This window comes from Paramisgurnus dabryanus, chromosome 16, assembly GCF_030506205.2.
Source record: "Paramisgurnus dabryanus chromosome 16, PD_genome_1.1, whole genome shotgun sequence".
NCBI classification, from domain to species: domain Eukaryota; kingdom Metazoa; phylum Chordata; class Actinopteri; order Cypriniformes; family Cobitidae; genus Paramisgurnus; species Paramisgurnus dabryanus.
Window position 1 is genome coordinate 21849151 of NC_133352.1, and position 25774 is coordinate 21874924.

Genomic DNA, 25774 nt, shown 5'->3' on the forward strand with positions numbered 1-25774 from the left:
ACTGTGGTGGCACAATGCTTAGATTTTTCAAGAACTTGTCACTGCTTTGAGTTGTATAGACTTGAGAAAAAAGTAAAATAAAGAGTTTTAAAGAGCTTACCAGTATTTTCAGGATTATCAAATCAGGTATCTCCACGTCACTTTTTTTGCGGGTGTAAAATAGACCTGTCCATGGTCCTGAAAGCATCGCAAGTCTTTTATTTAGTGTTTGCAACTTCGTTATTCACCATATCACTGTCATGTCAGTCAGATATTAGATATATGCTATGAGTGGTAAAACGTTTGAATGGTAATAATAAAAAAAGTTCATTCGCGAACATCTGTTCTAATTGATCGAGTAAAGACACTTTAAAAGGGGCATTGGACCACAATAATTATAAATCTACTTCACCCAGAGACATTAAAGTTTTCAATGCAATTTTTAAGAAGTGTGACATTGTGTTTTTGTCTTGTATTCGTGTTTTCATACCTACGATGTGTGTGCACAACCCAGCTGTTCGTTAGTGAAGGTATCAACCTAGAGAGAGAGAGAGAGAGAGAGAGAGAGAGAGAGAGAGAGAGAGAGAGAGAGAGAGAGAGAGAGAGAGAGAGAGAGAGAGAGAGAGAGAGAGAGAGAGAGAGAGAGAGAGAGACGATAAATCTGCATTATTTCATTCCTCCAGAACTGGGACTGAGGCGATAGAGAAGCACCTGCAGAAAGCAGCCGCACTCTTTTCCTAAAAACGCCTTCAATATGTTACGGATTTGAAAGCATTTTCCTTTACACGGTGGATGAAGATACATTGTCGTGGAGATGCAACAGTTTAAGATTTTATCGATTTGTCTCATTTCCCTTTTATGTGGGTTAACAATCGGAGCGTCTCCCAGTGTTCAAATTGGTACGTTTGAATATTTTGTAGTGATATATCTAAATAAATGTTGTTTTAAGTCTTTATGTTTACATTTGCGAATACAAGAATCGTTTTTCGAGCTTTGAACGATTCAGGCAATTTGTGAAAAATAATGAGTCGATACTTGTGGTCGATTCATAAAATTAATTCAGTTTACAAAAATGTACCGATAATAATGTATCCTGTTGTTGTGTGTCGCGCAGGGGGGCTGTTTCCGAGGGGAGCCGATCAGGAGTACAGTGCATTTCGGATAGGGATGGTTCAGTTCGGAACGGCTGAATTTAGACTGACGCCTCACATCGACAATCTGGAAGTAGCCAACAGTTTCGCGGTGACCAACTGCTGTAAGTCACTCTTGATGTGATTATGTAATTTGGGCTTTCTTTTCCTTACTCTATTTTCAAAATAATAAGTAGATTTGGCATTTTGAATGAATAGTTTATCAGCTAAAGTTTCAGTTTGGATATTGGTGGATTTTTTAAGATATGAAGTTGGTTTCCACAGTAACAGTTGAGAAAGAGCTGTGATCTTCAGAAGCTGCTTATTGCCACAGAAAACACTGATTATACACAGCACACAGGTTATACAATCCATTCGTCTGAATTAACGACCCTTTAAAACACATTCACAAGGCTTTAAGTAGTTCAAAATGTAGACACGTCAATTTTCCAGCATTTGAAACGCCTTGTGTGGAAAAAAGTCTAGCAGTATATTCATATGGTTTGTATGTCTAAATACATTTACTGTTTTATTGTGGATAGCCTGTTAAAGCAGTAAGAAAATGCATGAAATCCTCTCTTTTCTTGCCCATCAAGGTATCAGATCTAATTTTCACACTTTAAGATATCATGACTGAACAAATGAAACTGTTGTTAAGTGGATCACTTATACTCAAAGATTTCATAAAGTGTTCAGTGAGCTGTTGCTAAGCAATATTTTGAAAAGGATTTTTGGTAAAAAAAAAAAACTACATTCAAACAACTCATTTTGGTCGGTGAACATTTTTACTTTTCTCAAAATGCTAAATTATTTTTTATTCAAATGCAGACACAATTTTTGTTAGTTTTCTATTGTAGATGTATTTTATGCTTATAATGTATAACTTTAATTGCAATGTGATGTGTTGGATATATTTAAAAAAAACCTAGAAAATGTTTTCTTGTTAGTTTAGACTAGACAGCCTCATCATTTTGAGGGTTAAGCACCCCGTGTGCTCTCCCTCTCTGAATATGTATGAAGTATTGTGTTTTATAATTAGGTTAGACTTTGTCTTGTAATCTAATACTTATGATGTATAAGTCTAGATAGGTTTTCATCCAAAAAAATAATTAAGCTCTCATTTTATTTCCTAGGATAAGTGTTGTGCATTAACAATAGATCTTTCAGGCATCGTTTCTTGTATTTCTCAAAGATAAAACCATACAGTAGATGGCACTATGCATTTACAGGCGGTACTTTATCATTTCCATCTTTGCTATTCAGTTTAGTGTGTCCGTTTAAAAACAGCCGGGGAGAATGCGGCCATTAGTAATATTAAATCGGATCACAGTGTGCTTTTTGGACACACTTTCAATGTGGATTTTGTAGATAATTCATGATGTGTTTAACACTCCATTGCAACATTGATCATTTAAAAAACAGAAGGCTTTACGTTCAACAATGCAAGATTAGGTTGGAATAAGAGTTTTGGTTAAATATGGAGCACTTTGTGGATCTTAATTGTATGAAAAACAATCCCTGGCCTTGAACTTGACCTTTTCTACAAGTTGTTTGTGTTAAGATTAAACATTAATCAGTCTGATGTTATTACTGAGGTGAAAACAGAACAGGACATTGTAGCATTGGCTCAGTGTTAAATGGGTTTTATAATGAGACACATAATATGTCACCTTGTTATGAGAATGTTGAAGATGTTGATAATGAAACATAAAAGCTATAGATTGTGCTTTGACTAGGACCAGTATTGGTAAGAGACCAACACTTATTCTTATGTGTTATATGGTAGTCATACTATTACATAAAATAAAGCAGGTGTAATGTGAGAAATGTTTCCAGGGTTGTATGTCTTATATGCAACCTTAATTTTTAAGTAAATATGATTTAATTAATCTCATATCAACTATATACATTCATCCCCATGGTTTCTATCATTTATCATCACATTTTATCTATAGAGACTTTGGGGTGGTTTCCCAGACAGGGATTAGCTTAAGCCAGGACTAGACCTTAGTTTAATTAGGTAGGCTAATATAACAAGTTTTAACAAACATGCCTTACTAAAAACATTACTTGTGTGCATTTTGAAGCAAAACAAAGGGCACTGATGTATTTTAAGATATGCCAGGTCAAGTTGTTTTCAGTTTGGACAGCTCTTACATTTATTTTAGTCTAGGACTAGTCTAATCCCTTTTTGGGAAACCGCCCCTTTATGTTTTTTTCACAATGCGAAACATGCTATATAGTGAAGATATGATGTTGCAAATTAAACAAATTTAATATTTAAGAAAGGTTGGTTAAAGCAAAATACTGTGCAGTATGTTACACATGAAAGAGTCTACATAGCCAATATTTGCTTTTGCACTCCTCCCTCAACAAACTAAAATGAAACAACAAATTGGTTTCACTGAAAGACAGCACAAAATTAAAGATAAAAGCTTTATATTTGCGTATAAAGCTTAACAATGTATTCTAGCTGATACCTGTATCAGGTTTATGCTGAATGCAAAAAAAAAAAAAAAAAAAAAAACGTGCTCATCCACTTCTCCAAGGTCTTCCATCTATCTAGAAGACATATCTGGAGCACACTTCTGCTGACCTATTACAAAAAATATAACATGTTATTGACATACAGAACAGTATACGTTAGGGGTCTTTGTTGTTTAAATTTATATAAATCATCAGGTATTAATGGGCTGAATAGATAAAAGCTTTTATATGCAACTCTCAGCCTCATACACATTAATAAATGTGTGTTAAAAAGTGACATAGACACATATAGGCTACTTTGCATTAACACATTAATTCAGATAAACAGTTTAGGGATTGGGGATTGAGCATCTTGGATTTGTAAATATTTATTTAAATTAAACGTGTGTGTGTGTGTGTGTGTGTGTCGTAAATCTTTTATTTGACTGAGTTGGATACACCAATATGACAAAATCATATTTGTGTTATATAATTACAATCTTTGATAAAATATAAACGTCAATGTAAAAAGAAAATAAGCCTGGATCATTCACTCTAAAAACAAACGATGCTAAATAGCACCAAAAAAGTGATTCACTGGCTCGTAGAGGAACCATTTCAGGTACTACCCATGTAGTACCTGTATAGCACCTGGGTAGAACCATATTGTGCTATATAGAACCATATCTGGTGCTAAAGTGGTGCTATATCACCCCCGGATGGTTCTTCATAAGTGCTGATATGAGGTATGATTACGAGCTTTTAGTGCTATTTGGCACCAACTTTTTTTAAAGGTCCTGCTTTTCCTGATCCCATTTTTCAAAATTTAGTTAGTGTGTAATGTTGCTGTAATAGCATAAATAATACCTGCAAAATGATAAAGCTCAAAGTTCAATGCCAGGCTATATATTTTAACAAAATTCCCCTTTCAGAGCCTACAGCGAACGGCCGGTTTCGACTACAGCCCTTTACTTCCCGGTTGAATGATGGCAAAATAAGAGTTTCTGACTTAACACAACACAACCATAGCTTTAAAAACACAGGAAAAACGGGACCTTTAATATAGCCTACAGTTTGTGTTGTTGGATCTCACTCCAATAAAATGTATCTGTACAAAATGTTTAATTAATATTTATTAAATGTATAAAATATACAATAATTTAACAAATAAAACATAAACCTTTATATATCAGTAAACACACAAACAGCTCAGAGGCCGTCTACACTTCCTCATGTAAGTGAATGTCATTTACAATCAAAAGTAAATGATATTATCATGATCGATATGCATGCTTTCATCCTTGTCTCTTACATAGCTGTTCGACTGTTCGTGCCTTTTCAATTAAAAACAGCCTGCTGTTTTTCCTACCTGACACAGCAGGGGTTCTCAGGGCTCCAGCTCTGATCCAGCTGTCATACAGCAGACTGGAAAAGGCTTTAGAGCCATACTGCTGAGAAAGAGCACAGAGAAGATAAAAGAGCTACAGAGACTATGAAAAGAAGCTAAAACGATTATCTACATGTAGGATTAAAAAGCAGATAACAATAAACACACATTTTAAAATATGTAAAATTTCAAAGGAATAACGATCAGATAAAAACACCCTATGGCAATAAAAAGGCTGAGATGATGAAGGTGTCTTTACTATCTCCCACAGAGTACTGTAGTGCAGTACAACAGTGCACGCTTTCATCCCCCCAACCCGAACAGGGATGACCCCTATCTATTAAAAGCCCATTTTTCCCTGGCCGCAGCGACATAGCAGAAATGGCCTGAATAAATTATCTGACAGTTCGATTTTCACTTTCCTGAGTCTTCTCATAGAGAGAGAAGCAGTAATTGTGTGCCATCCAATAAGAGCTTTAAGGGCTGACCATTTTCTGAGCTGGGTTAGACAGCGCAGCTTTGTCATATATCCTCGTAAGTCCAGTACATCAGCTCATCATGACAAATGGGTGCGAGTCAGCACTGGTTAACATCTCAACATGGCCTCCTTTCCCACTCAGTTCAGTTATGAACGCAGTTTTTTTTTTGCGTTTCACACCTACTGTACAATTCTCCCATTTTGTTTAATAGACTCATTTCATCTGCGCGTTTTAAATAATAAGTGTATGAAGTGTTACTAAGCATGCAACAGTAGCTACAGTCACTAATTGTCCAATTGGGGCTTGGTCATAATTTCAACTCAAAACTCAAATGAATATTCAATCCTCTGCTTTCAAAAGAAAGAACTGTATGGTTTATGAACATTGAATCTCACAGAAAACTGAGGGATTTCCAACTAGTCTTGCATTTGCATCTTGTACTGCCTGTGCTCCAGACAGCTGTATAGTTTCCATAGTGATGAGTTCTCCCATTATGGCAAGCGAGACTTTTGTAACACCCTGTGGTTAATCTATCTATTCCTAAGCTTGCACACTCTGCACTGAGATCTTCCTCTGAATGGACACATGTGTGTGTGTGTGTGTGTGTGTGTGTGTGTGTGCGCGCGCTTGTGTGGGTGGAATATGATTTGTCCTGTCTGAGTGTGAAATCAGCCTCAACACACACACACACATGAAAGATGCATACTCCATTCGACGGTCACCATGGAGATGATGGGTTCCTTTAGAGGGTTGCATTTACATAATGGAAATTGCATCTATCGTTGCCGTCCTGCTGTAATCCATATAACGTGTTCATTACCGAAATTAAGCATGGCGAATCCTAGTGGTTCCCCACAGATTGTGGTTGCAATGTGCATTCTTGAAAAGGACTTCTCAGATGTGAATTCAGAACAGGGTATGAAAGTGTCTAAACGTCTGCCAGCTGTGCTGGTAATCTGGCACATTGCATTATAATAAACCCATTTCCAGAATGCTTTCACATCGTCAGGCTACACAAACACTAAGAAGGGACAGAAACTTCACACTAAAGCTGGATGACAAAACGACCAACAGAAACTCAACTTTATGAGGCATTTAATAAATAAATAAACAGTAAAACATTTAACAAATAACTCTGCTTCTATAGTAGTCGGGGAAAAAAATATGATATAGTCAAACATATTGTAAATGTATTTCTTTAATTGTTTTATAAAGGGATAGTTTACCCAAATGAAAATTACTGTCATCACTCCTTTGTGTAGTTATGTCTATATTTACATATGCATAAGGCAGATCTGCTGATATGCTTTAATTCAAAATGATTATTGGTGAATTTAAGCTATGCCTTTTATCAGTATGTTTTCACTGTAAATTAAACCCACATTTTACGCTGTTAATGCAATGCTCTCTCAATTAAACTACAGGAACATACATTCTGTATAATTTTTATTCTGTGGAAGACATAAAGAGATGTTAAGCAGAATGTTTTTTTATTCACTTTTATTGTACTAAAAAAAGCAAAAAAAAATTCCTTTGATATCCAATGAGAATAAAAAGTCATAAAGGTTTAAAAACACTTTTGAGATTAAGTAAATGAAGATAATATTTTATGTTTGTTCACAGTCTCTATAACACTCAGTGTTCCCTCACACACCATTGAGTGTCTGGCTGTTGCTATGGCAACAGCACGTCAATAATGAGCAAACATCAAGTCTCATGTGTTTATTATATTGAACTCCAAATCTGAGCTACTTACAAAACCTTATTATATGCTATGACGCATGAGTGCACTGCACTTTTTTCATCCAAACATTTACAGAATTTTCCTATTGCCTGCTATACGCTTGTTGCTTGTTATACGCACCTGCTCTTTATTTAATCATTTGTTTGTTTCTGAATACACAAATGGATCTGTAAAATGCCAAAACCCTGGAATTAAGACAGTTTAGTTGATGTAATGAAAAAAAAAACATTTTGAAAAAGTTACAATTTCCAGTGAACATTTATATTTTCTTTTCAGCCAATGATGCCATTTTACATACAGTACATTTTAGTGACTTCCTAATTTCTGTGATACTAGCATTACGTTACATAACTGCAATATATATATATATATATATATATATATATATATATATATATATATATATATATATATACATAATCTGGCTTTCTGAAACATCCTCTCTGGTTTAACAAATGCATCACCTCCCGAAAAAATGACAAAGAGCAACCTTTTTTTTTTTTAGGGGAATCAGCCTATTAATTATTAGTGGTAGCTATATTTACTGAGATAAGAGATGGTTTTAAAATAAAAGAAATTATATTCTAATCATTTGATCAAATTTTTTTTTTTAAGTCAAGGTTTTTGTCTAGTTGATCTTTCTTGCATGCTTCTATCCGGTCCTCTGTAAACAAGAGGATTGCAGTGGACTGAGGCTCTCTGTGTCTCTTTGGAGCAGCTGCAGGAAGAGACTGTGAGAACCACATCTATCCCACAATGCTCCTCTTAACAAAATGGCAGGAATGTGTCCGTTCAGACAATTCTGCTCAGATCAAACTGCTTTACGCACAAACACATACAGACTTAAGCAGAAATAGGACCATGCTATAACAACTCGACACTCTTAAAAATAACCAAAAGGAGAAAAACATTAAATCAGTGACATATTTACCCCACTATAATGTGAGGAGTGACAAAGCATAGTGACAACCTCAATATATCACAATATATTACAATACACCACAGTCACAGTCACTACTGTTTGCCAGATCGCACAAATACTTTAAAATGGTTTTGCAACAAGTGATACTCGTTTTATAAGCTGCAATGTGTGCAACTCAAGTTTTTTTTTAGAGGAATCATACTTGTCAGACATTATTGCCTCCGGGTAGTTGTTCTACTCATACAACATCAAGTCCTATCTAGTTGTATGCTGCAAGACAGATATCTTAAAAAACGCTTGCTAAGATCACAATAAAGCAATGTGTCATACTGGCAATGAAACCTGACACCAACTGTACCATACTGTAGCTACATTTGCGTGAAGAACCTGTTTCTATAGGTTGTTCCAGATTTATTCACCATAGTGGCTGTACTGAGCTTTGCACTTTCCCCCATTCACTGGGAGAGGATGCAGCGTCTTTATCAGTAGTCTTTGGGAGAACACAAGAAAGGAGGAGAAGGAACAACAACAGAAACAATCGTGCTAACAAATCTACTTTTAATTATACTTACAGTGCACGCAAATTGATAAGACAACAAATAAACAAGCACAAACAGAAATGATAATATTTATGAGTATGATAAACAAGAGTATTTTCTTTTTTTAGAGAGCAGGTGGTTGGTTGCATGAACTGTTAAGACTAGTCTTACAAGTTAGTCATTTTTTTTTAAAACAGATCATTATTTCTTTCAAGCAGTTGGAAATGTAGACCTCATTGCAATCCCAAAAAATAACCAGTTATCTGTAATTGCTAGTTGGTAAGACACAGTATTAACTCACCGGCTGTGTTTATGCAACCGGCCCCTGCATGTGCACATAGCCAGCTTAAATGTCCAACAAGAAACAGGTTTTAAAATCAACGACTGTATAAAAGCAGGCTGTACAGAATGTGTCAGACACAAGAAAATAAGGACAGTTAATGAGGACAGCTAAATATACCACTAAAGGCGTTTCTCTCTCTCTCTCTTTCTCTCTCTCTCTCTCTCTGAAGGTTATCTAGCTTTTATTACACCAGGACATATTTAATATCAACACTACAGACTGGTCCACTGAGCCAGCATTTGCCAATAAAGGACTCTATGTAGGGATTTGGGACATTATCTCTACCGACATCTATATTTAAGGCTTGAGCCTTTAAGACCTAAATATGTATGACTAAATCAATTATTTAAGTTTAATTTAAGTTTCATTTACAATAAAGGCAGTTTTATCCATTCAACCAAAATAAAAATAAATTACTCATTTTTCACTAATGCTCTAAACTTGTCTGTGTTAGTATAATATGAATTTTAAAAGCAAGCTGAACTACAGAAGAATATATGGTAGCTTATTGCCTATAAGACAGATCAGTCTTTTTGTTCCATTAAATGTGAAAGTAATAATGACAAGAAATTAAATAAAAAATAATAAGTAGAGCTTGGAGGCATTAGCTACATTAGCTATAAAGTAATTTACCCACACACTCCACTTGTTACAGTTGTTACTGTATGCTAATGACTGTGCCAGAGGAAAGCAGTCATATGTGACAGTGTCAGTAATGGCTTCTCGAGTCTCTCTGTATGTGTTGGCTCTTGATTAAAATTCTTTATTATGACGTTCATTTCTTTCGCACTTGTCTGGTTGGGTCAAGCAAACATTTTAAATGTACATCTGCAAAAGTTTACCTTCTTCTGTTGCTGTCCTTCCGAAATCTTGTATCTCCATATTTTGTGAATTTCATTTTTTTGTCATAACTTATTATTATTGGTCACTCTTTGGGCTCTATCTTACACCCGGCGCAATGCAGCACAATGCGCACCGCAAGTGTCTTTTGCTAGTTTCCACCCTGCGCAATTATCATTTTCACGTTTAGCGCCACGTTGTTTAAATAGCAAATGCATTTGCGCCCATGGGCGTTCTGGTCTGAAAACGAGGTGTGTTCAGGCGCATTGTTGGCGCGTTGCTATTTTGAGGCAACTAAAATAGACTACGCCATTGACCAACAAAAACCTCTAAAGTCTAAAGTCAATGGCTCAATATGTTTTTTGTTATTTAAAGAGCGCGTTAGTAATATGCGCCTATAAACGGGACAACAACGCGGGTTTGCTTATCACATACATGAATGCACAGCAGCACAAAAATGCTTTTTAAAATGAAAGATTAAAGAATTGAATGTAAAAGATTATTATTGAGTCTCTTGGACATAAATGAGGACCGATTATGAGACGTTAGAAGGCGTAAAGAGCTGCTTCACCTGTAGCCTGGTAAGTAAATAAATGCTTTGCTTTAAACAAATGCATCTGTTTTTAAATGTTTTTTTTTTTAATGCTACCTCACGGATTTATTGTATATGATGACTCTGTACCTGTGGATATGGTGGGATGAGAAACATTTTTAAGTAATGCTCAAAAAAAACTGACGCTGTCCAAGTGCTGAAACGTGCAGAGAGCCGTTTGTAAATTCTTTATCTCCTGTTTGTTACAAATAAAGTATTTTTAGAGTACAAACCTTTTCTTACATACTTGTAAATTATATTTTGATGATATTGGTTAGCCATACATTAAAGCAGTTAAAAGGCTGCTTTTTCACTTGCATGACTAAAAGAAAACGGGTTTTAAAGGTTTTAATAAAAAAAGAACAATTTCAATACAAGTTAAAAACAACACAATTATTTAACATTAATCTTAAACTGGGGATCTCGTTCCTCTGCTTAGTTTTTCAGTTTACAAAGTCCGTCATCTAAATAGGGATTAGACATAGCGCCAGCACAAGTGGCTTTTAAAGGGGATGAGAGCTGAGACTCTCATTGGTTTATGGCACGTTACGCCCAAAATACTCTCATTACTCATTAAAAAAATAGGACCAACCCTTTTCTACTATGCGCTCGGCGCACAAACCATTTTTCCCGTCGTTAAACTAGCAAAAGTGGATTTGGACACGCCCATTTAGATGTTGCGCTGTGAGCTTTAGACAATGCGCTGAAATAGGGCCCACAGTGTTTATCCTGTTTTTTGAAAAAGAGTGATTTTGGACATACAAGCTTTCGGAAGGAAAGCGACGATGTACTCTTTGCACATACAGTACAGTACTAAGACAAAGAGACTATCAAACGTAATGGTTTGCCACTACTTGAGGAAAAGACAGGAAGAAAGCCATATAAAAGATTTAAGAATAAGCGACCGCCTTGGACCTCAAGTGGAGACTGCTGATTTTCTGAAGTTGACTGCAAGCAATTGGCCACAGTCCTCTAGTTTTTATACAGTAATAGCCTGTGGCAAGGAGCATCTTTACACCCTTTATCTTATCTGTTTTTGTCTAAAACAGCCGGTAATGTAAAAAATAAAGTAGCAACAATAAAGGTGCCATCCAACATTGTTTATTAGTACAATAAAAAAATGCCAATTGCCAAAGAGTTAATGCACCAGACATAAACTTAAAAGCATGTCTTGACCACAAAATTTGCATTGAAAGAATTTATAGAAGAGTTCCTTGCAACGTTTGGTTGCATCAGCAAAGACAGATGGTACTTTTTCGATTTATCAAGCATTCACCAGATGACCTTAGCTGAATCATCAGATGACCTGACCCCTTCTTGAACTTTTTATTACTTAATCAATAGAAAGGTGAAAACTGGTTGGAGATAGCATTTTAATGTTCATAAGTGGTTTAAAACTATTTCTCATGACCCAGTTTGTTGGACTAATACTCATTAAGGACAAATCTAGGACCAGCTGTGCATGTGCTTATGATTTTTGTGACAGGGTATAAAGATGGCGACAGTGGCTGTCACATGCCATGGAGAGGCATTATGTACAATATACACATGGAATGACAGGCAGAAAAGTGTCTGGGGAAACAGTGAGTCCAGGATGAGGGTGGCCACAAAAATAGAGCTGTGGGAGGAGGAGATGGGGGAAGGGACCATGCAGAAATGAATTCCAGAGGCTCAGAGCCAGATGGTCATTATTTTAGAGGTGGCCCAGATATGTTGTACTATCTCAGGAAGATGAGGACACACTGTAGCTGTAAACCATTGCTACTGTGTCTTGGTATACACTGTCAGAAAAAAGGTTTGAAACTGTACCTTTTCTGTTACTGGGTTGGTACCCTACAATTTTGTACCTTTACAGGTATACATAACATAATACAATGTTGTACCTTTTGGGGCACATTACTGTATCTTAGGGATCAATTGTGTACCACTTGTGTACTTTTTGTACCCCTAAAATTTAACTGGTACAACATTTTTCTTAAGGTACACAATAGATCCTTATGATATAATATTGTACCCCAAAAGGTACAACATTTCAATCTGTTGTATACCCATAAAGGTACCTTTGAGGGTACCACACCAGCAACAGAAAAAAGGTAACAGTTTTGTACCTTTTTTACTGATGGTGTACTACAGAATGAGATTATATGAAAACAAGGTGTGAGATAGCAAGACTTACAGTAGTTAACCCTTATTAATGCTGTACCCCTATATTTGTTGCCAGTCAATAGGGACAATGTATCAGTCTTTTGATAGGAGATCTTAAAAAAGACCTGGTAAACCACCTGCATTGATTTTTATTTCTTAATATAACTCAGCTTAAAGCAGTGACTTTTTTCTCAAGGGCGCACGATGGAAAGTTCGTCACAACATGCATGTAGCCCGTATTTTGTGAACGTGAGAGTCTATCATATACGGTTTTGACACGTGTGCAGCAGGCACTTATTTTGACAAAACATGTGTTGCACATGGTTCACATGAAGCAAAAAACACATATTTTGAAAACAAGAGAAACACACATGATACTCTGAACACATATTTTGAATTTGCGCCTCTCGGATGAGCAGTCATGAGGCGCCACTGGCTTAAAATAATTTTATTGTCATGTATTAAGTACTTATTGGTTCCTTTTTATTCAGTCAATTATTATGAATTTCTGACTTCATTATGAAATTTAAAAACAGTTGTAGGCTGAAGGACAGTAGAAAACATTTATTTTTACCAGTGTGATTCTCAAATTCAACAACATTGCTCATAACACAAGATTTTTATACGGGCGGTTTCCCGGACAGGGATTAGACTTGTCCTAGACTAAAATAAATGTAAAAGCTGTCCAAACTGAAAACTGCACTGACAAAATACATCAGTGCCCTTGTTTTGCCTGAAATTGCACACAAGTAATGTTTTTAGTAAGGCATGTTTGTTAAAACTAGTTATATTTCCTAATTAAACAAAGGCCTGGTCCTGGTTTAAGCTAATCTCTGTCCGGGAAACCACCCCATAATGTTTTACTTGTTAATCAAATTCTAACTGATTCTTTTTTTCTCAGTCTGTTCTCAGTTCTCAAGAGGAGTGTATGCTATTTTTGGATTTTATGACAAGAAGTCGATGAACACAATAACATCGTTCTGCGGGACACTTCACGTTTCCTTTATCACACCCAGTTTTCCCCTGGATGGAAATCAGCAGTTTATCATTCAGATGCGGCCGGACATCAAAGGGCCCCTTTTGAGTCTCATTGAGTACTACAAATGGGACAAGTTTGCCTACCTGTATGACAGTGATAGAGGTAAGACACTTTACTGTATTATTGAAGAACAGTTCATACACTTTGGGGAGATGATAGATTTACTTTTGGTAGGACTTGATTATGTCCAACCAGTAGGCTTTCAGATGAGATCAGATTGTCTGATTTATGTGTTTTTGCGTTTTTAGAATTTTAAAGTGTTGCCTCAAACCCAATGAGTAGATGGCCAAATGTAAGTGAAACCCCCTCATCACAGGGCCTGTACCTTTTTGTCACTGAGAAGGTACATTTTTAAAAAGTCCTAATCTGTACCATTTCGGTACAAATATGTACCTTTGAGGTATCATAATGCACATTTTAGGTACAAAGGTATACTTTTTAAAAAGGTACATCCCCAGTGACAACTTTTGTTCCTTCATGTACCTTTTTTTCTAAAAGTGTGGCTGATTTTGGAAAATTATATTTTAAGGATGTTTTCAAGAGAGCAGAAACGGTCATATGTAATAACAATGTAAATCAGATTTGTTTTGTGTCCTCTAGGCTACAGTGTTATTAAAGGTTCATTTTGTGTGCTTGTTGGATTCACTGCATGTGTCTCCCAGCACCATATTTCCCTCAAGCTTCTCTCTCTCTCTCTCTCTTTCTCTCTGATTGTGTCACTCACTCATTTCCTTTCTGTCCCCCTGTCTTTGATGGTTATAGGGGTTGAGTACTATGAGGCAGAAATGAGAGGGGTAGATGTGACTCTCTAAGGTCTTTGGTGTCAACATGAATGTGTGTAATAATTGGGACATTCTATTAACTGTGAGGTTACTATATTTTACTACCCTTTGAAAAACATTGGTATGTCATTTATATATGCAACGCTATCTCATGCCAATTTGTACATATTTTATGAGGTGGCTAATTCGTATGAATTTATATGACCACATTTGTACATTTTTGAAAGATTTTCCTTCACTCCTGTGATGTTAGGGTTAGGGGCGGGGTTTCGTTATTGTTTTTTTATGATAATCGTATGTTTTTGCATGATTAACTTTCTTACTAATTAATTAGGAGTTAGCTAAAATGTACGAATTCTCGTGAGATCAGGCTGGTATGTACAATAGGGGAGAGCGGGGTAAGTTGTCACAGTGGTAAGTTGTCTCACTGTTCATAACTCCAACACAAGAGGCTTTATCTCAAAAATCAAATAGCCACTTTGTGTGAGGACTTTTTTTATAGTCAACTTTGTGTTCAATGTTGTCAAGATCACTTTAATCTGACATTAGCACAATTTTCTTATTTTTTGGTTAAAAAGTAAAAACATTGCACTTTACATGTTATGCAATACAACCTTGTTAGGTATGAATGTTAAAAATTATTATTTTGCACAATATAGAGAAGACAATAATGTGTCTTTTGATACTTTAGAGATTTAGCCAACATAAGCACACATGTCAGTTTGGGGCAAGTTATCTTAATGACTTTGGGGCAAGTCGTCACATGCTTTCACACTGGAAATAGTTAACCCTGGGTTATTCTAAACCCCAGGTTAAAGGAATCCTGGGTTATCTGTTTCATGTTTCACACTGTTCGTACTTAACCAGCGGTTAAGCGATAACCTAGGGTTAGGTGCAGTGTGAAAAGCCCTAGAGTAAATATTTCCAGTTCTGGTTTGAATTTAAAAACTAAAATCAATAATCACAAATATAGTGTTCTTTTATTTAGATAATCTAGTGTGACAACTTACCTGCCGATGGGGCAAATTGTCACAAGTGAACATTCTCTGTTCAACAGTCTACAACAAAATGTAATGAATACAACATATGTGCCCAAGACTTCCTTCTTTCATTTGGTTTGAGATTTATACCATTGTGATGTATGATGCTCAGTAAAGGTTAGACAGTGTGAAAGTGTGACAAATTACCCCGCTCTCCCCTACAGTATGTATCCAAGCTTTTGTGACTGTCTGGTTAGTGTTGGGAATATTCATTGTTCATTTCAGAATCGTGTGTTGTATGTGTGGAAGTAGAAATGAAGGTGAACTTTTCATCATCTGTTATTTTAATTAGGTCAGATAGACACTGGATCTCTATGGCAACCATTGTGCTTTGTATATTAATGTGCAAATGTTACACAATGAGAGCCGCACCATTTGCAATATTACACATAAATGCAAACTTTATCCTGATCGATTTCACCCCTTGGTACAGAACATGGGTTAAGATGCACACAACATCTTTAGGATACAGTACATAAAACATATTTTTTATAGATAATTTACATCCAATATGATTAGTCAGACACAAGAAGAAGAATGTACAATGATATTTTTACTAATATAAACATACTTTACTGACGCATTCATTAAATTAACAGAAATCAAGATGTTGTTGTTGGAATAATGTTCATGACGAAGCTGTTGATGGATTAACTTAAATAAAGATGTTGATAATGGATTAAATGTTAACAAAGAGGTTTAATGGAAGTTTTTAATTTAATACCGAGCACCATGGCAGGAAACATATTAAAATGTATAACCTTAGAAAGGCTTTAATTTTTAAACCAAAGAGAATGGGACATAAAGAGACCAGTGGCAGTGTTGCTCATATAAGTTATTTTTTTATCTGGACCTTGAGTCTGTAATAAAAGATTGATTGATCTTTCACCCAAAGTGCCTCACGAATCTAAAAATCACCCCTAACTCATTTGAGCAGAACTTAAACAAAACTTAAACGCAAAGTAAAAGTTCACTCTGAAACAATTTTGACACTTAAAACATTCCAGTTCTCATATATTTTGTCGCAACGGTTGTTAAAAAAATGTTGATCACATGACCTGTGTGACTTTATCAAATGTACTGTAATGCGGTGTTATGTGAGGCCTTAACATGCAACATCTTAAAATCAGTTCGAAATCAGCAGCCAATGCCAGGACACATACAGCAATATTATCTATATTCCTGTTTCTCATTAAAAATCAAGCAGTCACGTTTGAGTGGAGATTTCAGTTTAGCTTTTTCTTTAGTGAATGTGAAGCAGCTCTGGTGTCTTTATTCAGCATAGGAAACAGCTAAGGGATTGCTTGGTGGCCCAGTTTAGTTGCTTTTTTTGCAAGCGAGTATTCTCTATAGACCCTTTCCTCATTAGTGCTAGCATCTCTGTTGTGCTGGATGCTGATGAGTGACCGCAGTTGAGGGTCATTTCGTCATCCTGCCTCATACCCATGTGGATCTGAAGTGTCGCTGTCCATGGTCCTGAATTACATGAGCCAAGGGACCCAGACTGACACAGACATACACTTACTGTATAAACAACACATACTGCCTGAGAGGTGGTGTGATGATGGGACAAATGTGTATGAGAATAGGAATATGCTTTAGTAGTGAACTTTATCTCTTACAAAATCATAGTAGCGCTGATACAATACATTTAAAACACTAGAAGTAATACTCCTGTTTTGATAATTAAAATATAGTGCTTTTATTTTCTTTCTTTAAACACAAATTATATTAAAAGCTGTTTATTATTATTTCCCATCATCTTATATTTATTTTCTTGTCTCATTGTTCTACACTGTTTTTTTTCTTTATATAATCAATAAAGGATTGGCTGGGTACAGACTAATTCTGGCCCACTGTGAGACTCCCTAACCTGTACATAATTGGAAAGGCTAATTAAATCAACACCTCTGTACTAACATTCAGCTGCTTGATGTTTATTTCAGAGACAACATCAGTTCAGAGAGGGATGACTGCACAGGAAAAAAATAGCTGCTGAACCATGACCCTTATTCACTATAAAGATCTTGTTCTATATTCACAATTCTAAAATCTATTACTTATATCTATTCTATTGAACAACAATGTATGATTGATTTTGCGACTGACCTTATTGCATATGCATTTCTCCTTTTTTAAATGAGTCACGCAATGTGATTTACTAAGGTTTATGCTTGTCAATTTACTGGTATTTGCGGCATTATTTAATGCATAAAAATCCTGTCTTAAATTGCGTCGGCCATTATGGAAATGAGATGCGGTGCCTGTGTTCTTTAACGTGCGCCTTGTCAGTAAATCACCTGCAGAAATTACCACTCCCATCTGTGCGTTTTTAAATATTGCAATTTCACATTATTTTACCTGTTTAGTAAATTTATCATAAGTAAATTTATTTTATAAAATGTCATAAAACCGGGCCCAAGGCGTTAACATAATCATATAGGTGGTTGGGGTAACTAGTGTAAGATTCTGCATGCAAACACATTTATTGTCTTCCCTGTTTTTGGGTTACAAAGGTGCCTTGGGGTTTAACAAAGTTTTCCTGAATTGAATGTTAAATCGAGTGGTGTGATACATAACAATATGTGATCGGATGAGTCAGTAATTATGTCAATTACATACCATTTTTTATAACTAACTTAAATGCATATGGTGGATTAAAGTTTTTGTTATTGTGTTCAAATGTAACGTGACAAGAAAAACTAAAAATTTGTCACAGTTTATCTCTGTCTAAAATTATCATGCCCCTAAAGTTGGAGCAGCGGTTCTCAAACTGGGGGCCCCCGGTTTTATGACATTTTATAAAATAAATTTACTTATGATTAATTCTGTCATTAAATCTCAGAAAAATAAGGCTACTAAACCAACAGCACTACATTGTATAATTTAATATGTTTTTTTTTTTCAGTATTATGTTTTGTAATGTTCTTGTCATAAATTTTCTTTGGGGGGCATGTAGGGATGCACTGTATGCAAGGGGGGCCGCACGCAGAAAAAGTTTGAAAACCACTGAGTTAGAGCATAGTCATGGTTACATCTTTTATTTTTTTCACACATCAGACATTTCTGGATTCAGGAGTAATTTTGAAGTGTGCCAGAACAATAATGATTATAAATGAGTTTATAAGCTTTTTAGTATTTACTAAGTGACCCACATCAGGTATTACAGTGCTATTTTCTCATTTGCCTTGAAGAAAACGGTTATTATATATAACACAGTGCTAATGATCCTTACTAATGAGTGTTTAAACACTTTTCTTCATGAATAGCTCTAAGGCTTGACCTATTCAAATGAGACTAGTTTAAGTTACAAAGTCACAAAGGTCTGCATGTCTGTTTTATGCATCTACACTCTCAAAAAAGCATACAAACGCTGTCACTGGGGTGGTACCTTTTCTAAAAGTACACCTTTAAGGGTGCATATGGTACCTCAAAATGGTTTAATTTCTGACATTGTAGGCAGTGCACATTAAATGCTCTGGATGTGTGCATTGTATAACCCACTGAAATAATAAATATATACGAATATATCTACACACTGAAAAAATGATCCATTCAATTTACTTAATTTTTTTAAGGTAAGTGGTTGCAATCAATTTATTTAAGCTACATTTAAACAAAAGTTTTTTATTTTATTTTACTTTACTTATCTTTTTTTGTTTAAATGTAGCTTAAATAAATCGATTGCAACCATTTACCTTAGAAAATGTAGTAAATTGAATTAATAATTTTTTTCAGTGTACTTATGATATTACCCTTTCTTTTTTTTCTCTTAATCAGGACTCACCACACTTCAAGTTGTACTGGACACAGCAGCAGAGAAGAAATGGCAGGTGACTGCCATCAATGTGGGAAATATGAAGGATGAGAGAAAGGATGAAGCATATCGCTCCCTCTTTCAAGACCTAGAGAATAAGAAGGAACGGAGGGTCATTCTTGACTGCGAACAGGACAAGGTTAAAGACATTATGGAACAGGTACAGATATTAAATGCATGCTCAAAAACAATTTTCCTTGAAACATATTTTGACATTATTTTGTACAACTTTATGTACATTCAGAGGAAGAAAGGGAATTTATTTTTCTTTAATCGAATCTGATTAAATTTATAATAAAGGAACTGAAAATATTTCCAAAGCACTATAACTATAAATCATTAATAAGGCTAAGCAAGCAGATGGACATTAGTGCGCAGAAAATTCCTCTTCAAATAGGTCTTTCATTCACGCTTTCTGTACCCTCAGGGGTGGCCTATTGATTTCTATTTAAGACCTGCAGAATTGTGTTTAACCAACCACCAGAATCAATGCAGCTGATCTGGGCTTTATAATATAGCTCTATCTAAAAGTGCACGAGTGTGCGCACACACACATTTTTTCTTTCTATGAATGTCAATGCAAATTTCCTTTCATTTCATATAATGACACCCAATCATTGACACTTTATCAATTTTCTCTTTTCAGATCATAACTATTGGCAGGCATGTGAAGGGATATCACTACATCATTGCAAACCTGGTAAATTACCTAAAATTCAATAACACCAAAATAGTAACCTAATGTCTGACTGTGTACTACTTTCCTTTCTGTAAATGCTACCCAGTCTGTAGATGCGTATAATTTGCACAAAGTGTGAAAATCGTGCAATACATATGCCAAATTCCAATTTGGCGTGCATATGATACGCCAGTCCTCCCTATTCACTCCCTATGCATCTTTTTTGTCATTTTATTTATTGGTTTCTCACTTTTTTTCTGTTTTTTAAACCATTTTTGCTTGGGTTTAGGGTTAGATTTAAGATTTGCTTAAGGACGTTATTTAAAATATAAGTTTCTCCATGTTTTTGTCTATTTTTAAGCCATGGTCACTTGGAGTTGGGGTTAGAATTGAGGTTTAGGTTAGAATGTAATTTATATGTAACAAAAAAAGATGCGCCGTTTAAATGGGACAGAGAATGAAAAACTATTTTTACCTTGTCTTTGTTGAATAATGGTAGTCTTGCTTTCACAAACATACAAAAAGTGCTAAACATGCTAAACATCCCAGTCTCATAGAAATTCCTCTTTTAGAAATGTCAGCCAGAAAACGGCCCAATCTGAAAAACTGATGCTTATGACATCACAGGCATCTCCCTGCCCCTCCACTTTAAAATAATTGGCTACATTTTTTAAGTGGCAGCAAAGTCAGCCAATCAGTTATGAGATTGCAAGTTAAGCCAGTAGGGGGAGCCAAATAGGTGCAAAACCACTTGTTTAAAATCCCCCACCCTAATAGAGCTATCTGAGAGAGGTTTTTAGGAAGCTTCTAAGGCATTACAGACCCAAACAAAAAAAAATTGTCTACATGCCACATCACAGAAAAAGGATAAATACCCCGTTCAATCATTCTATGTCACCTTTAAGCGAATGGGGAGGACTGGCGTATCATATGCATGCCAAATTGGAATTTGGCGTACGTACTGCACGATTTTTACACTTTATGATATTTATAGGCAACTCCGTGAGACTGGGTTTGTCAATCAGAGCAATGCATATTTTTGTACACAAAAAAGATCTCCAAAAAACCTGTGCAATTGAAAAGTGTGCAACTAAGCTAAAAATGTTGGTGAAATAAATGTTTTGCCTGATAAAAATGCAATAAAGCTGTAAAAGAAACATGTTCTGTTTTAAGGGTTTTGTAGATGGAGATCTTACAAAAATCCAATATGGTGGAGCAAATGTGTCTGGCTTTCAAATTGTGGATTTTGATGACCCTCTGGTGTCCAAATTTGACCAGCGCTGGGAAGCTTTAGAGGAAAAAGAATATCCTGGAGCAGACAGCAAGATAAGGGTATGAACAGTGTGTGTGAATGTTTCAGCCGGCTTTACTGAATATGATTAAAATAAATGTCCAGTTAATTACTACATGAACATAAAACCCATTTAAACCTTTTACCATTCGCAGGAAAAGTGTGTTAGTCATTTTCAACTCTAGATTAAAATGTGCTCTCATTTGTCTTTTTGCCAGTTCACTAAGACTAACGCTTAATTCCCAGAGACTGGACGTTTTTTAGTTCATACATTCCAACTAAATAACCAATATGCATATCATATTCCCTAATGCACCAAATATAAATGATAACTAACAAGGTTGGGTATTTATTTATTTAAGAATGCCTTTTAAATTTAAATTTTCCTGTGATTGCCTTACAGTGGACATAAATCCTAATTGAGAGCATTAATATCAACTTTTCTGACGCACTAATGCTTATACCTTATACTTTATATGGTGGTTTTATTAAATGTGGTAGACTTGATACTGTATAGTGCTTCCTGTCATTCTAATTCCAATCTATTACCCTTATGTCCAGTATACTTCAGCATTGACCTATGATGCAGTTCAAGTGATGACCGAGGCCTTTCGCTACCTGCACAAGCAACGCATCGACATCTCCCGTAGAGCAAACAATGGAGATTGCTTGGCAAATCCTGCTGTTCCATGGGCACAGGGCGTTGAGATAGAACGAGCCCTTAAACAGGTGCCAAATCCCCTTCATGAGTAAGAATCGAAAACGTACAATTATGTCCTAAAAGAAGTGAAACCTATTGTGATTTATATCCTTTTCATGCAGGTGAGAGTTGATGGTCTCACTGGTAACATTCAGTTTGACCAATATGGAAAGAGGGTCAATTATACTGTCAATGTCATGGAACTGAAAAGCAATGGTCCAGTTAAGGTAAGAAAAAAACATGACGGTACCTATCTCACAAACTTTATCATTTCACCATGATTCTCAACTCAAACTCTGTCTCTGTCTTTGTCAGATTGGCTACTGGAATGAAGTTGATAAAATGGTTGTGACAAAGTCTGATCTCTTCCCAAATGATACAATGGGGCTTGAAAACAAGACCGTGATTGTCACTACCATTCTAGTAAGTCTCTTTTTCTGTAATATCAGTCAGCTATTCTGTTAAAAGTTGTGCTCTGTGGTCATTGACAAGTGGTTTAATATCTCTCTCAGGAAGCACCGTATGTAATGCTGAAGAAGAATGCCGATCTTTTTGTGGATAATGAAAGATATGAGGGTTATTGTGTGGACTTGGCAGCTGAAATTGCAAAGCATTGCGGGTTTAAATATCAGCTGAAAATTGTTGGAGATGGCAAATATGGAGCCAGAGATGCAGAAACAAAGATTTGGAATGGAATGGTTGGAGAGCTGGTTTATGGGGTAAGAGGGACATATAATATTTAAAGTCGTAATGATATAGTAAATAAATAAGGTGCTGGTGTGAAACGTAGCTGTTTGACTGTTTAGTTGTCAGCATGGGGGAAGAACTTTCACAGCACAAACAACATTCATACTTCACAAAGACCAATAAAAATCTTTTGTTCAAACAATTAAGGACTGTATCCAAATTCAGATTCACTAAATTCTCTCTTTCATTTTAGAAAGCGGACATAGCAGTGGCTCCATTGACTATCACGTTAGTCAGAGAAGAAGTCATTGACTTTTCCAAACCATTCATGAGCCTGGGCATCTCTATCATGATCAAGAAGCCTCAGAAGTCCAAGCCCGGTGTGTTCTCGTTTCTGGACCCTCTGGCCTATGAAATCTGGATGTGTATTGTGTTTGCCTACATTGGCGTGAGTGTGGTGCTCTTCCTGGTTAGCCGTTTCAGTCCATACGAGTGGCACACAGAGGAATATGAGGACGGACAGATTCAGACCAATGAGTCAACCAATGAGTTTGGGATTTTCAACAGCCTTTGGTTCTCTCTTGGAGCTTTTATGAGACAAGGCTGTGATATTTCACCAAGGTTGGTACTTCATTTCTTCTATAAATATGGCTTGTATTTGGTCAAATAGGGAAAATATTACAGCGTTAAAGACTTAGACTAAGATTTTTTTAAATGAATAATTAGGTATGCCGAAGTGAATAAATATTACATTTTAAGTAAATGTACAGTATAGTGATTTGAGAAATAACATTTTAACACAATCTCACACAAATTTTAAACTATTTTATGAATTTGTATCTCATTTGCATGTTTTAGAACAATTAGCTTTTTTCCCACACTGAAAAAAAATTATTCATTCAATTTACTCAATTTTTTTAAGGTAAGTGGTTGCAATCAATTTATTTAAGCTACATTTAAACAAAAAACATTAGTAAATGAAAATACAATAAACAACTTTTGTTTAAATGTAGCTTAAATAAATTGATTGCAACCACTTACCTTAAAAACATTGAGTAAATTGAATGAATAATTTTTTTCAGTGCACTTGTGATGATGGCTTTGGATGTGGGGATTTATTATTGCTTTTCCTAAATAACCATATGTTTCGTAAGATTTACATCATCCAAATTCATATAAATTATCCACCTTGTAAAACACTTGAATACTTTAGTGAGAACAAGTTACATATGAAGGGTTTGGTTCCAAAACGCAATAAACGCCTTTATGTTACCACCAAAAATAGTATTGTATCAGGTCAGTATTAAAAAGTCCATTCTTCATTTTATGCAAAATCCGATATCCGCCATGTTATTCCGTCATCTTTTCTGCCCTTTTTTCAAACCGCGACAAACGCCAGTCCTCCTTCTCTGCAGAATGCAATAAATCTGCATAACAAATCACAGCGCACCAAACCATGCATTGTAAACAATAATGGCACTTTGAATACACATGGAATCCAAGTTTTCCTCTTCTACTTTGTACTTCGTGATCAACAAACAAACAAAAACAAAATAGTAATTTTGATGGCATTGATAAGCCTGTGGTGGTTTTTTGTGGCGGGGAAGAAATGTTAATCATCAAATTCGAATAATTTATGTGAGAGGCACTGAGGCAACGGAAAAATGCCGGCTGTTGCTTGTTCTCACACGACAGCATCAACTTCCCATTATTTTACGTGAAATCAATGAAAATCAAGCAGGACCAAAACATTTTACAGCTTATCGCTGTCAAAAAAATTAAGCGACAACGTCCCAAGGATGACAGAAGCCTTGACAATGTTCTTAATATGACAAAGTAAGTGTTTTGATTAATGCCATTAATGTTTATTTTTGAATCAGTGGATACCACTAGTCAACTAAAGGCCAGTTCACACTGGTCAGACAACTACCAACTCCAACAGACACCAACATATCCCAACAGACACCAACAGACAACCAAGTCTCTTTGACTTTGATCCAATAACTGCCAACAGGGGTTTCACACTGGTCAGACAGCTGACCAGTGTGAAGTGGCCTTAAATGAAGATAACATTTCAGTTATTGCATTTTGTGAAAAAATAATCTGTTTTTATAATAAATCTTTGAAAATCAAATTATGGATTTGAATTTCAATGTTTTTATAACCTAAAGATGCTATGTGAAAAGGTTGTAACAGAAAATAGTGGTTTTCATCACGTCACTTTCTTGGTATAGAAAACACGTTTTTACCGAAATTAGTCAAAATGAATTTATTGCGTTTTGAAACCAAACTCTTCATATTAAGAGATATATAGAGTCAGCTATACAACTGCAGGTCTACACAGCAGCAATCCTTACAAATACCTCAGTCTTTATTCATCATTTGAATATTATATAATATTACATATTAAAGATAATACATTTGTTTTTAGATACTAAACTCTAAAAAATGTCTGGGTTATTATGAGTAGATACTGGACAGAACACATGCTGGATTAAAAGTTGTTTTGCAACCATCGGTTATTGAGTCCATTTCTGTCCAATATTTACCCAACCATTTTAAAGTGTACAACAAGCAAACAGATCCACAATGATTTAAAACGGTTTATTTCTTTAAAAAAGTGCATGCTGCTTAAACATTTATTTCGTACACTTTAACTTTTATATTTCCTAACCTTTGTCTGCATTTGCACAATCATGTCTAACGCATTCCACTGGACACTTTTTCATCAGGTCTCTTTCTGGCCGGATAGTTGGTGGAGTCTGGTGGTTTTTCACCCTGATCATAATTTCATCATACACGGCTAATTTGGCTGCATTCCTGACAGTAGAGAGGATGGTGTCTCCTATTGAAAGTGCAGAAGATTTAGCAAAGCAAACAGAGATTGCTTATGGAACGCTAGATTCTGGCTCAACAAAGGAGTTTTTCAGAGTAAGACACCACTTTTCTTTATAGCCATGTAGTTCATCTGCCTGTATTACATTAAAATAAGCCCCCAAACAGAGAACTTTAACCTGACCTGTTGTTCACATTTTATTAATGACATCTTTAAACAGAACTAATGGAATGCATTAATAAAAGCAACACTCATGGATATTATAGCCCCTAGCTAAATCAACACCGATTGCTGCCTTCAGTAATAGTAAATTGGAAACATTTGTTTTCATTGACAT

General features: G+C 35.6%; 1 protein-coding gene across 7 annotated transcripts in view; it reads left to right on the forward strand.

Moving 5' to 3' along the window:
* The first annotated feature begins 645 nt into the window (after nucleotides 1–645).
* gria2b (glutamate receptor, ionotropic, AMPA 2b) overlaps nucleotides 646–25774 on the forward strand; it is a 31320-nt gene continuing 6191 nt past the window's right edge. For 6 of the 7 annotated variants that reach the window (XR_010536352.1, XM_065272557.1, XM_065272554.1 and 3 more), the window contains exons 1-12: nucleotides 647–878; nucleotides 1094–1234; nucleotides 13468–13707; nucleotides 19208–19404; nucleotides 19891–19944; nucleotides 21097–21255; nucleotides 21776–21943; nucleotides 22037–22141; nucleotides 22230–22337; nucleotides 22427–22633; nucleotides 22855–23222; nucleotides 25334–25532. Coding sequence is in view for 6 of the 7 variants with exons in the window: in XM_065272557.1 (XP_065128629.1) it covers nucleotides 794–878; nucleotides 1094–1234; nucleotides 13468–13707; nucleotides 19208–19404; nucleotides 19891–19944; nucleotides 21097–21255; nucleotides 21776–21943; nucleotides 22037–22141; nucleotides 22230–22337; nucleotides 22427–22633; nucleotides 22855–23222; nucleotides 25334–25532 (2031 nt within the window). In the remaining variant the exon portion in view is untranslated. Of the gene's footprint in view, nucleotides 879–1093; nucleotides 1235–13467; nucleotides 13708–19207; nucleotides 19405–19890; nucleotides 19945–21096; nucleotides 21256–21775; nucleotides 21944–22036; nucleotides 22142–22229; nucleotides 22338–22426; nucleotides 22634–22854; nucleotides 23223–25333; nucleotides 25533–25774 lie in introns of all 7 variants that reach the window. The other variant, XM_065272587.2, reaches the window with a different exon arrangement.